Source organism: Vigna unguiculata, chromosome 5, assembly GCF_004118075.2.
Source record: "Vigna unguiculata cultivar IT97K-499-35 chromosome 5, ASM411807v1, whole genome shotgun sequence".
NCBI lineage: Eukaryota > Viridiplantae > Streptophyta > Magnoliopsida > Fabales > Fabaceae > Vigna > Vigna unguiculata.
Genome location: NC_040283.1, coordinates 38,168,583 through 38,182,076, shown reverse-complemented (window position 1 = coordinate 38,182,076; position 13,494 = coordinate 38,168,583). Strand labels below are relative to the sequence as shown.

Here is a 13,494-nt window from a genome sequence, read left to right as displayed (position 1 = left end):
AGGTTGTTCACAAAACCTTGTAATGATTTGTGAAAAAACATATTCATTAGTATTGGATGCAAAAATATTGCAATATTCGATTATCCTAGTTGCACAACAAGATTTGCATTTACGTTTAATGGATGATGTTACAACCTATTCGTATGGTTCTTTTGAGAATCATATTTATATGAAAATCCATGAAGGATTTTATTTGCCCAACAAACAAATTTTAAAGAGGGTTATTCAATAAAATTGAACATGTTCTTTTATTGATTAAAGCAATCAGGACATGTGTGGCATAACCGTCTTATTGAGTACTTATTAAAAGAAGGATATAGAAATGATCCTATTTGTTCTTGTATTTATATGAAAAGATCCAAAAATGAATTTGCCATAATTATTGTTTATGTAGATGACATAAACATCGTTGGAACTCCTAACAAGCTCATAAAGGCAATTGATTACTCAAGGAAATAATTTGAGATGAATGATCTTTGAAGGGCAAAGTCTTATTTAAAATTAGAAATTGAGTATTTAAATAAATGTGTTTTTTATACGTCAAGATGCTCATATAATCAAGGAGCTTAAAATGTTCTAAATGGACAAGTCATGTCCATTATACACTCTAATAGTTATGAGATCGTTAGATGTTGATCAAAACTCTTCTTAGATCTCAAGAAAATGATGAAGATCTTCTTGGTCCAAAAGTACCATATCTTAGTGTCATAGAAACACTAATGTATCTTGTTAATTATACTCGATCTAATATTTCATTTGTTGTAAATTTGTTAAGCAAGATATAGTTCTTCAACTACAAGAAGAAAATGGTTTGGAGTAAAACATATACTTCGTTACTTTAAGGGTACTACGAATATGAGCTTATTTCATCCAAATGATTCAGATTCAGACGAATGGGTTATGTATATGCATGTTATCTTACATATTCTCACAATTTCACAATGGTTGATCACAAACAAGATATTTGATCATATGTGGTAGCACAATGGTTTCATGAAGGTATATGAAACAAACCATAGTAGCAACATCGTCTAATCATACAGAATTACAAGAAAAGTTGTGAATATATTTGGCTAATGTCTATAATTCAACATGTGCAAGAAACTTGTGACTATCCCCGACAAAGATGGAATCAACAACCATATATGAAGACAATAGTGTATTGTTCAATTGAAAGGATGATATAGATATCCAAAAATTCATTAATGTGAAAATATGGCAAGTCTATTTATGAAGTTTTTGCCAAGAAGAACTTTTGAGCAAACGATTCACAAGTTCGGACTCCATCACCTTAATAATGTAAGTTTACATGAGGGGAAGAAATAGAATATGTGATGAACAATATTGTATTAAAGAATACAGAATGTTGTACTCTTTTTCCTTCACTGGGTTTTTTATCCCAAAGGGTTTTTCCTAGTAAGGTTTTAACGAGGCACATTCTTTTATCAATGGACACTCAAGGGGGGGTGTTATGAATTAATGATTGTCCATTGATTGGATACATCTACTCATATGATTGATACTCATATGATTCATTACTCTTTATGTAAATATTTGTATTAACTAAGTTGATTTGTTTTCTTTATGGATTATATGTTGTATCTATAAATAGGACTATTTCTATCAATAATAATACACAGATGAGTTGCTTCATATTTTCTCATTCTCTATTCTCTATTCTCTATTGTTTATTCTCTTCTCTATTGTCTATTATTCTCTTTGTTATTCGCTTTATTTCATAATAGTATTATATTATTTTCCAAGTTTGTGACACTTTGCCTCAGACCATAAAATAAAAGGGTCACATCATTTGACAACAAAATATGTTGGGATTTTTAAGGGCTTTTGGAAATACGAGAGATATGGGATGTATGTTGGGAAATCACACACTAAGAAAATAATATCTTCAAGCGGAAACACAACCACAACAACCACAAATAAGAGCAGAAAAATATAAATAAAAGCACACAGAAATTTAACGTGGTTTGACACCTCAAGACCTACATCCACAAACAGTGGCGGATCTTGACCAAAAGTGTCGGAGGGGCCAAAGTAATATAATTTTGAGATCATTAGATTCGATATTAGTATAATGTTTCAAAAAAGACTTCTCTAACTGAACATTTTTTATCATTAGTATAATGTTTCAAAATAGGTGAAGAGATAGAATCTATCTTGTTTGTCAATAATTTCCTTTTCATCACTCTCAAACGATTAATTTATTCTTCCATTCTTTATCAATGTACCTTTTTTGTAAATAATACTAAAAAATAATTGATCATAATCTAATAAAAAATTAAGACACGTAATTATTAAAAGAAAAATATATTCATTATTATTAATACATAATACATTATTATTTTTTCTATATTCATAAAAAAAAATATACAAAAAGCTCATGAGATAAAAAAAATGTTTTCATTATCAAGTAAGACAAGAGACGGGAAAGGAAGATGATAAATGAGAAATATAATAAGTTTATGTCTAACTTTTTTTTACTTTAAAAACAAAAAGAAGGCATATGAGAGTGAGATATTATTACTATTTGTGAAAAACTAAAAAGACAATGAAAAGAAAAATAAAAATTATATTAATAAAAATTTGGTTTAATTACTTTTTTGATTCATGCTTTCCTTTAAGAATTTTAAGTTGGTCCTCCATTTTTTTTTAATCTCAATTTGATCTTGATTTTTGAAAAACTGATGTAATTCAAAATCTTTTATGATAAATTTCGTTAAATTCCTTGAAACAGATCAATGATCTTTTCATTAAAATTGAGACTCTTAATATACATGATTTGCTTTGTTGATGTAATTAACCTAGTCCTAGTGTCAATTTTATGTTTTATTATGTATTTACATTAAATATTATGTTTAAATAAAAGAAATAAAAAATTTAATTTTTATTAATTTTTAATATATATTGCCTACAATTTAAAAAATTAAAAAAGAAAAAAATATACATATATATATATATATAAAGAAAATATATATATATATATATATATATATATATATATATATATATATATATATATATATATATATATATATATATATATATATATATATATATATATATATATATATAATCGAAATTGAGGGGGGGCCAGGGCCCCTCCCTGCCTCCAAAGAGGTCCGCTTCTGTCCACAAATACTCAACAAAAAACATCATCACTCAAGTGCAATTTTTCAGCCAAAAATTGCAAACCTTTTTACATTTTTTATGGACCAAAACTGCAAACCCTTCATAGTACAATTTTTCTAACAAAAATTGTAAACCTTCTAATGATACAGAATTACCCAAGTCCACATACATCCAAGAGACCTATTGAGTTGTGGTGACAATTCCAAAACTAATTCTTTACTTTCACAATACTTTTCTACTGTCCTCTTCTTCATATTACTCGATGTGGGACTTTGGTAAATACTCACTTGAGAACCAACAATATATTACAGATATATGAAATATATATTGTATGAAGAAATTGTTGCTATTATTGTTGTTGTATTTTATTGATATACTCTCTATATCCAAAATGTAATATAATATCAAATATAAAGTATTTATAATATCTCGATCTTAATCTAAAATAATAACTAATTTAAAAAATTGAAATATATTTCTAAAACTAAAATATTTCCTAAAAACTAATTTAAATAAAAAATATAAAGTAATATTCTCACCAAAATTAAAAATATATACAAATTTTATATATTTATTCACATGAAAATTTTTACTCAAAACTTAATTGAAAATACTTAAAATTATAAAAAAAAACTCATAACTTAATTATGTCATTTTTAATTTTGTATGTAAAAATATATAACTATGCAAGATAGCAATCATGTCATCTTATTTGACTGATGGAAAATTCAAACAAAGGATTCAAAATATAAAATTTATAAAAAATCAATAGATTGAAAATAGTTAAGAAAGACTTTAGAAATTGGAAATAGTTAAATTTATTATCGACTTTAAAACTTAATAAAAATATGTGATAATAATTAACTTAATGTAACATATAACTCACCTTCGTTAATATTTCCTTTCATACCTTGAACATCAACTCAAACTAAGTCAATGTATTGTAGATTGGAAAAATACAATAAATTGACCGAATTTTGTACTTAGTGAGAATGCTTAAAAACTTAAAAAACTTAAACAATAACGTTTCAACATAAATAACCAAACACATTTATTATATTTTGTGAGATCTTCTAATCACTCAAACAAAAGAAAATAACTCTAAAACGAATATGTCATTGATTTGAATGAAACTTTCAAATTCCTCAAGCTAGGTTAAAGTTGGAGATATTCCACACAATAACACAAAAACAAAACAAAAGTATACAATCCAGGAATAACTTTTATACACTTAACTTAGTAAAAAAAAATTTTCTCAACATGAATTAGTTAACTCATTATTTGATCAATATATGAAAGATTTAATTGGAGGCATAATACAAGTCTCCAATTATCTTGCTTTCGTGTTTTTGTTTTCCTTTTTCACCCAAGTGATTCGTTTTTTTTTTTTTTCATGTTACCAAAGGCACTGAAGTAATAGTTCTTATAAGGGGTAGAAGCAGATTCTTCAAATGGACTTTTTCGCCACATATTATTATTATATATTATCATTTTGCATGGAATTTATTATACAACACATCAATCATGATTCAGAGGCCTTCATTCTTTTCTTTTCTTTTGGGCAAGTTCCATCTATGAAAATGAACACACTTATTCCCTCAATTATTAAATTCAGTACAAGTCAAAACCTCCATAGATCTTTCTCAAACTTTTTTCCAATTTGTTCTCTTGTTTTGCGGTGAAATAGTGCTACAAATTGATTAACATGATAAAGACAACACTCTCTATCTCTCTACATGTGTAAGTTATTGCATTAATCCTTCAAATTTTCATTGCCCTATACTATAAGTTAAAAAGGCCACACCTTTGTTCAATTGTTAAGGGATACGCGAGTTTGACTTTTTCATCCTCCGGAGAAAAAATCAATGGCAAAATAGTCTTTTAAATATAAAAAAAAAAATTATCAATTCATTGCTTTAGTTTCCATGTTATAGAAGTTCATTAATTTAGTTATTAATCATGTAAATTTGATTCTGATTTCTTAATCATAAAATACGAAAACACTGTAGTTTTTATTTTACTTAAGGTAATTAGTCAATTCAGTAGATCAAGTATGAATATATCGCAGTCTTAGTGCAATTAGAAAGAAAAGAAAAGAAAAAGTACAATCTTACGATTTTAATTATGTTAGTTTTGTTTAAATTTCATTAATATTTAATATAATTGAGTACAAGTTTCATCTTTAGTAATTGTGATATATGTTTATTAAAAGAAAAAATAACCCTAATATGAATTACTTTTGAAATAATTCTTAAAGATTGTAAATTTAGAAAGTAAAAAATAAATGGTAAAAGATTCTCTTAAAAGATTAATTACATATGGCTTAAATACTTTTTTGGTCCTCATTTTCGTAGTGTTTGTTGCAGATGGTTCTCATTTTGACAGAATGTTTAAAATGGTCCCCATTTTTATCGAATGTTTCAAATGATCCTCATTTTTGCGATTCGTGTTTTATTTGGTCATTTTCTGTAACGCCGTTTAAATCATTAATGGAGCATTGTAGCATTGTACAGGTGGCACGGATTAGAGTGTATTACGTGTACTGTACAAGTGTGGTAATTAGATATTTGAGGATAAATAAGTGAGCTACGGTTTTGGTAGGGAATGTTTGAACAGTTGGTGAGTTTTGGCAATCTTGTTTCTCCATTCTCAATTGGTGTTGCTGCAATCTTCTTCTTCTTCTTGCAATCTCATTATATAGGTATGTTACGGTCCTAATATTCTTTCTTTACCTTTGGTTGTAATCGTTAGAGGCAACCGTGTTGTATCACTTCGTGCACTGTTGGTGGTTCAACGAGAAATGGATTAACCCCAATTTGTAGTTGAGAGATGTCAGAGCTTTGAGGATGGCAAGAACTCCAAAGAATATTGGTAGAAAATTTTGGGTACAATTTGTTTTTATTTTTGTGTTAATAATAGATTGGTTTTAATTTTTGGTTTATTGATTTACATAGTGGTGGTTCCAATAATGTGGGCTGCAACTTTTTCAAATGGTGGTGTTGATGAAAAGGATAAGTCATTGAAGGTTGCTGAGAAGAGGCTGCAATTAGTAATAGGGTTCATTTGTGTTGTTATTGTATTATTCGTACTGTTATTATGTTTAATCTTTTAAAGTCCAATCTGTTTTGTACTATTGTTAAATGAAGAAATGAATTAGTTTGATTATGTTGATATTAGTCCCAACATGTTCAAAATGACATCTTAATCTGAGCATTGAAGTAAGTGATATTGATCTAAGCTTGGGAGAAATTAAATTGATCTAAGTTTGGAAGAAGTTAAATTCATAACATTAATTCATCCTCATCAAAATGCACTACATCAATGTTTGACAAAAGTGAAATTGAACAAAGTTTAAGGAAAATCAAAATGCAGTACATCAATAAAAAATTATACCTCAGAAATTCCAAAAAATAACTAAGAGGTTTGTAACTGCTATCATGGCCTCCTCCTAATCTGTAATTTCATCCTAAACTGCTGAGATGGTTCTTCTGGTGTATGTAGTGGTGCTGCTTGACTCTCCACTTCATTCCTTGGTGGTTGAGTTGTTTGAGTTTCAGCAATTTGTGCATTCTCAGCAGTTTCAGTAGTTGGTGCATTCTTAACAATTTGGGCATCCGATGCAGTCTCAGCCGGTGTTGCAGTCTGCTCATCCACAGGCTTATCTGGGGCAATTGTTCCTGTTATGTCCAATCTGACGGCATATGCTACATTTTTTGCTATGACCTCCTTTGCTGATTTGTGTGTTATCCTTTCTCAACTCCCACTCTTCCAACCTTCTTTTTTTTCTTGGGTCTTCCTGGTAAGATCCTCTTATGTGGTGGATGAACGTTAGGGTAGGGAGTTCTTTCCCATAAGACTTCACCATTGACTGGAAAGATGATGGATTGATATATTTCTTCGTAGATGGATCTCCTGAAACAGATTGGTATGAAGTCCTCAGCATTGATATTGATGAAATTCATTGCTACAATAGCATGGCAGCAAGGGATATTCATCATTCCTTACCAAAACCCTAGCTCACTTATTTATCCCCAAATATCTAATTACCACACCTCTACAGTACCTGTAACACACCCTAATACAAAATGTGCCACTTGTACAATGCTTCGTTAATGATTTAAACGGCGTTACAGGAAAGGACCAAATAAAACACGAATTGTGAAAATGAGGACCATTTTAAACATTCGATCAAAATGAGGACCACTTTAAACATTCTGTCAAAATGAGGACCATCCGTAACAAACACTACGAAAATGAGGACCAAAAAGGTATTTAAGCCATGACATATTAACATTAGTTTCACTTTTAATAAAGACACGTTACAATTACTTAAAAAGTCAAACACATATTCAATTATTTTAACTATTAACGGAGTGCAAATAAAATCAGCATAATTAAATAACCGAAATATGTCAATGTTTATTATACTACAGCAACTATTTACCTATCTAAGTATAAAAATAAAAATAAAAAAGTCAATTTCGGTGACACTGAAGGAACAAAATTTTAAAATATTTATAATCTTTTTAATGAAAAATATATAAAATAGAAGTAAATAACAGAAAGAAATCACAATCTTAATAATGATGAAGTCACCTATTTTAAGAAAATATATATGCTATGAGTCTTTAATATGAACTGGGATAATAAAAGTTTACATTAATTAGATGTTCAATTTATGCCACTTAATATATATATATATGGAATTAGCCAATCTGAATAATTTGATATGATCTTTCTAATTATGCATATATCATTTTTCATACTACTTAGATATTATTGCTTTCTTATCTAGTAATGAAAATTTACTTATATTTCAAATATTTATTATTCATGAAAACGGCGTCGTGGAACGAAGTATCAATCGTTTTTTTTTTATTAATTAACATGGAATTCAATAAACCTGATATATTTTATATATATAAAAAAAAAAAATCTGTGGATATGTTAATTTGTATTGTATATATAAGGTTAATGAGTGGTGCGAGTATAAACGTTTGTCATCTAGTTAATTAATTTTATATCCCTATCACATGTTGAAGAATATATTTTATTAGAGATGAATAAACTAAATATATAATATAAGACTTTCATCCATATATATATGTATAAATCATAAAAATGTATGATTTAAACCAATATGCATTCTTTTATGTGCATTAATTTAAATATGGTATAAAGCTTTAGGGTTTTTTTCTGTCTTTGTGTATGTATGCAGGTGTGGTGGATTTGTTTTTGAAATTGAGCATATGGATGAGATTGAATGGATGCATTTAGGGTATGTGAGAGCATGAGAAAGAAGAGAGGGCATGCATATGAAGAGCAATAATAGTGAAAAGAAAAATCGTTATGATATCCATTCCAAAACGAAGCACAAATGATGGTAAATTTGATAAAGTTGATTTGTATTCTTTCCTGAGAAGGGAATGCAATTAAAAGGGTATTAAATTTGTGTGGTATTAGGATAATGATTCCTTTAGATGATAGCAAGAATGGTCCCTTAGAGTCAAGCCACAAAGAAAGCTAGCTGCTACTGAAATCGACTTTCTTGTCTATTTGCGTGACCTCTGGCTGGTGGAATATAGTTAACTACGTCTTATCACTCCCACGAAAGAAAATGACACCCATCCTCAAATATCTCACACCCTTTTCAGATTCAATCACACCTACCTCCATCCAAATTCATCTTCTTCCTCGTAAATTTTTATCGAAAAATGTTAGTTATTAGTTTCTGTGAAGAATCTGCATTTCAAAAATTTCTGGTGTCTGTCATCATAGACATGTATCAACCAAGTATTTAGGTTGTTAATTGATTAGTGTTGAGTTATTTATTAGTAAGTTGATATTAATTACGTCATGTTGAAGTTTTGATGTGCGCATGTCGAATTGATTATGATGAAGTAAGGTGGAGTGTCAGATTTTGTGAAGATGATGAGGTATACTGTGTGAATTAATTGGTACTGGTTTTGTAGTGGAAAAAGAAAAAGGGTAGCTTATCCTGAGATATGGGTTGTACGAGTCAATGACATTTTTAGAAGTGAGAAAATAGGGAAAGAAAAATTGACACCACCAAAACTAGTCCCGGATAATGATGGAGTCTCATGGCATCACAACCCAAAATTCCATTTAATAACATTAAGGTTTAAGATAATGTGATAAGATTAAGTAATTAAATAGGCGATGCATCAACATCCACTACCACTTCTTTCATCACACCTCTCTCCCAAGACAGTAATAGCATCATCATACGTGAACGGATATGATTAATAAAATAATCATTAACTTAATCATAATTAATTTTCTCATCCTGATTACCACTTTTTGCTTGACATAGTATAAGACAAATACCATCATGTAGAATATTTTCTGAGAAAAATTTCGTTGGTGCGTGTGAATGAATGAATGAATCATCAGAAAAGCTTGTAGCTGCTAGTAAGTTGCACATCGCACAGGACGTGGTGAAAATTATTTCATAACAAACAAATTAATATTGCATACTTTATATGTGTTTATTTGCTTATACACATGTTCCAACTCAATAAGATTCGTGGGGAATAATTCTGGGCAAAAGGATAAAGATGTGAGTGAGACAAACAACCTTCTAGCTAGGTTACATGCAGAGACGTGATCGAGAATTCGTTACCATAAATGTTACACTTGGACAAAATACTATTCTGCTAACTCTACTCACTCACAAATTCACACAAAACCAATCAAAATCAGATCAATATTTATGTATATATCAAGCTCTTAACAACAATACAGAATAATACATTCACAAACACTAGTTTGTTTTCTTAATTCACATATTCACATATATGAATATATATAGATCGTGTTGTAAAGTTTATGATCTACACAAAGCTCATTAATTTGTATCCTAAATCATATAACAGCTGAATTGAAATCTTTCTTCTCTTTTGAATATTTGTACATCAAGAGCACACCACCATTTTTATTTACATACCAATAAAACAAGCAGATATCTATATAACCGTATAAAGCTATATTTAATTTTAGCTAAAAATATCCCATGGCCTCACCTTTAGTAGCGTTGTTATTGGCTGCAGCTACCTCCAATGGTTGAAGAAGTTCACTCCATGAGGCCCATCTAATTCATCAGACTCTAACAACTGCTTCCATCTTCCTAACAACCAAAATCTCAATAATCTTTACAATCTAAGAGAGTGTATATAGTGTAAGGTTCCAGCAGCTGAGGATCATCACATCATCATATTCTTCTTATACTAATTCAACATCTCCTTCTTCATCTTTTTCATCAATAATTTTAAATAAACCTGAAAGATATATTGTTCTAAGCATACCAATTCATTCCTGGTATTTGATATGTTGTTGTCCGAAGTAGTCCATCGCCTATGGATCCCAACATGGATTGCTGGTGCAATGAAGGGGTCTGAGGGAGCTGGTTAAGCAGAGTCACGATTGAGGTGGCGGTGCCATTATCTTGATCAGTTCTCACAACACTTCCATGATTATTATTGTTGTCCCCACTTTCCAAATTGAACCTCTTGTTCGATGATGAGGTTCCACCCACATCCTCATCGTTCCAATACAGCGACGACAGTGTTCTTTTGCAAGTGTTGGAAGAGTGAGTCATGGTTGGCACAAAAGAAAGCTCTGCCTTGTTGGAGTTTGAAGCCCCCATGGCAGTAGTGCTTGTGTTCATCACTGATCCGTTCCCTATCATCATCCCTTCCAACAGGTTCTGGTCATTTTCCAGCAATGCACTGCTGTAGCCTGTCGACATCTTTGAAAGATGGTTATGATGATGATGATGATGATGATGATACCTCCCACTCATGTGCCCCACGTTGATCGACGGAGGAATCCCTCCGATCATCTCTTCCATTGAATCTTCCCTGTCATGCTCCATCGGAGACCTGTGCGTGTTGCTCTTCTTGTAGATTCGGCACAGCACCCAATCATCAAGCTAAACAAACACATATACAACATTCAGAAACCCACAAAAGAGACAGAGAACAACCCAACATAACATTTAATTCCTCAACAAAACAAACACAGATAACGTTTCTCAAACGTTGTTATCAGAATCAAAGCCACACATGTACAACATACTATATATAGAGGAAACTCCAATACTGATGACTGGAGAACAGCATCTGAATTAACTGTATCCATCACAGCAAAACATTTTCACACGGACATTCAAGACAAATCCATCATATCACCACATCTTATATATATCGTATTAAGAAACAGATGATGTGATAAAATGATGAAATTCTGTTAGTATGAATCAAATTGTAGTGAATTACCCTTAGAGAGTTTTTCTTGTTGCCCAAGTCACATCCAGGAGGCCTATTGTTAGGCTTGTTATCAGCGAGCCTATACTCATGCATGATCCAATTAGTTTTGATTCCTCTTGGGGGCTTCCCTCCATAGAAAACCAAAGCCTTTTTCACTCCAACCTTCTGGGTTCCCCCAGAGGTTAACACAGGCTTATCAGTCCCAGTGGCTTTCCAATACCCAGATGTGGCCGCCCTGTTTGGCCTCGCTCCGTTCGGATACTTCCTGTCCCTCGGACTGAAGAAGTACCACTCCTGCTCCCCAAACGTGGCCTTAGCTGCCAAACCATAAAAAAAATAAAAAAAAATTGACAAGAAAAACAAACAAAATCAATACCAAAAACAAAGCAAACCCATTTCGGTTCTGAACGTAAAGTCTGAGTCTTTCTATTCCTTGGATGAATTGCAATTACCGGGTAGCTCCCATGGATCGAACTTGTAGAGATCGACCTCGGCGATTATGGCGACGGGAAGAGGAACCGAAGCTGCTTTTTTCTTGAGGTAGTGGACCACGAGCTCCTCGTCGGTGGGGTGGAACCGGAAGCCAGGTGGCAATTGCGGCTGCTGTTGTGAACCGGTGGAGGAGTCGGTGCTCTCCATGGTCACCGAACCAAAGCTGGGGTCTGTGTTTGTTATTGTTGTTTTGTTTTCACTGGGACGGGTTCTTTCAAGTGGTGGTTATGTTATGGCCATGGCTTCCACAGAAAACATGTTATTAGTTGGGACGAAATGTTTTGTTTTTGCTACCCCACATAAGGGTGAGGCCCATGTTTTATATTGGTACGGGAGTGGGAACGATCCGGTGCGGAAGGGTCTATGACAACCACCCAATGGACCCGCGACGTGTTAGAGAAGGAGGGGTATTTTTGTCTTCTGAGGGATGATGGATTTACCCTGCGGAGTGAGGTGGCGGCGCGTGTATGGAAGAAAGGTGGGTGTGTGATGATGACGTGAACTGGAATTCTGGCCGTTGACAGGTTGACACATGGGATTCGAAATGAAGGAGAGGTTGACACGTGGGTGTGATGTGCAGTTTGTTTTTGTTTTTGTATTATAATAATTATAATTATAATTATTATTATGGTATGGTTTTTTTCACTGATGGTGATTTTAATTGTACTTTGTGTTATGGGAGAAAAAGGTTGGAGTGGAATGATAAGTGTAAGGTGTGGTGGTGAAGATAAGATTTTAGTCTCTGCTTTTGTTGGAGCCACCAATCCATTTGTAACAAGAAAATTACCATGCTAATCACGTGGGACCCATGTCATAATCCCACTTCCTACCTCCAACCATGGGAATGGTAAGTAAGAATACATCATATATATTTACATCTTTTCGTTTTTTTTTCTCAGCCACAATATTTTATTCTTCTCCAATTTTAATGATATATCTTTCTCTAATTTTATTTGAATTAGCTAGTATACAAATTTTAATTTTTTTAATTTTATTAATTATTAAAAAAATGATAATTATACTTCTATGTGCTAACTTTTAATTAGTAGCTAATTAACTTAATTAGATATCTGTTTATCCATGTGTCGCTATGATTTATATACCTAGTCGCAACATAATTTTATCAGAGTCAAAGTGTTCACATGAACTCTTCAACAAATTATCAACTAATGCTCAAGATATTATATATAGATTTTAAAAGTTGTACTATAAATTAAACTATGCAAAGTGTTATGGTTGAGAAATATATATATTATTGAGAGAAAGGAAAATGTTGAATGAGATCTAATTAAGGCTTGGGAGTCTTTGTTTTCACACATGAAATTATTAATTGTTTTTCGTTTGTATAGACTAAACTTAATATATTGCTATAAAAGTATATATTCCAGTTATACTAATTAAACCCTCATTACTTACTATTAGCACTATAGGGTTTTGTGTTAAAAGGGAAATACTAATTTAATTTGTTATATTTTGGTATTTCCTATTTAATATGGGGATTGGGATTGAAAATATTGATAAATCCTACGAAAAACAATCATATCGATCAAAGTGGAGCACATTTTAA

At 31.4% G+C, this 13,494-nt stretch overlaps 1 protein-coding gene across 1 annotated transcript; it reads right to left on the bottom strand.

Annotated features, from left to right (window-relative positions):
• Window positions 1-9,866: 9,866 nt before the first annotated feature.
• On the bottom strand, window positions 9,867-12,211 carry LOC114186191 (NAC transcription factor 56-like). The gene is made up of 3 exons (XM_028074232.1): window positions 11,888-12,211; window positions 11,445-11,752; window positions 9,867-11,098 (listed from the first exon to the last, which is right to left on the bottom strand). The coding sequence occupies exons 1-3, from the start codon at window positions 12,072-12,074 to the stop codon at window positions 10,463-10,465; spliced, it is 1,131 nt and encodes a 376-aa protein (XP_027930033.1). The 5' UTR covers window positions 12,075-12,211; the 3' UTR covers window positions 9,867-10,462.
• Between the last annotated feature and the right edge of the window lie 1,283 nt (window positions 12,212-13,494).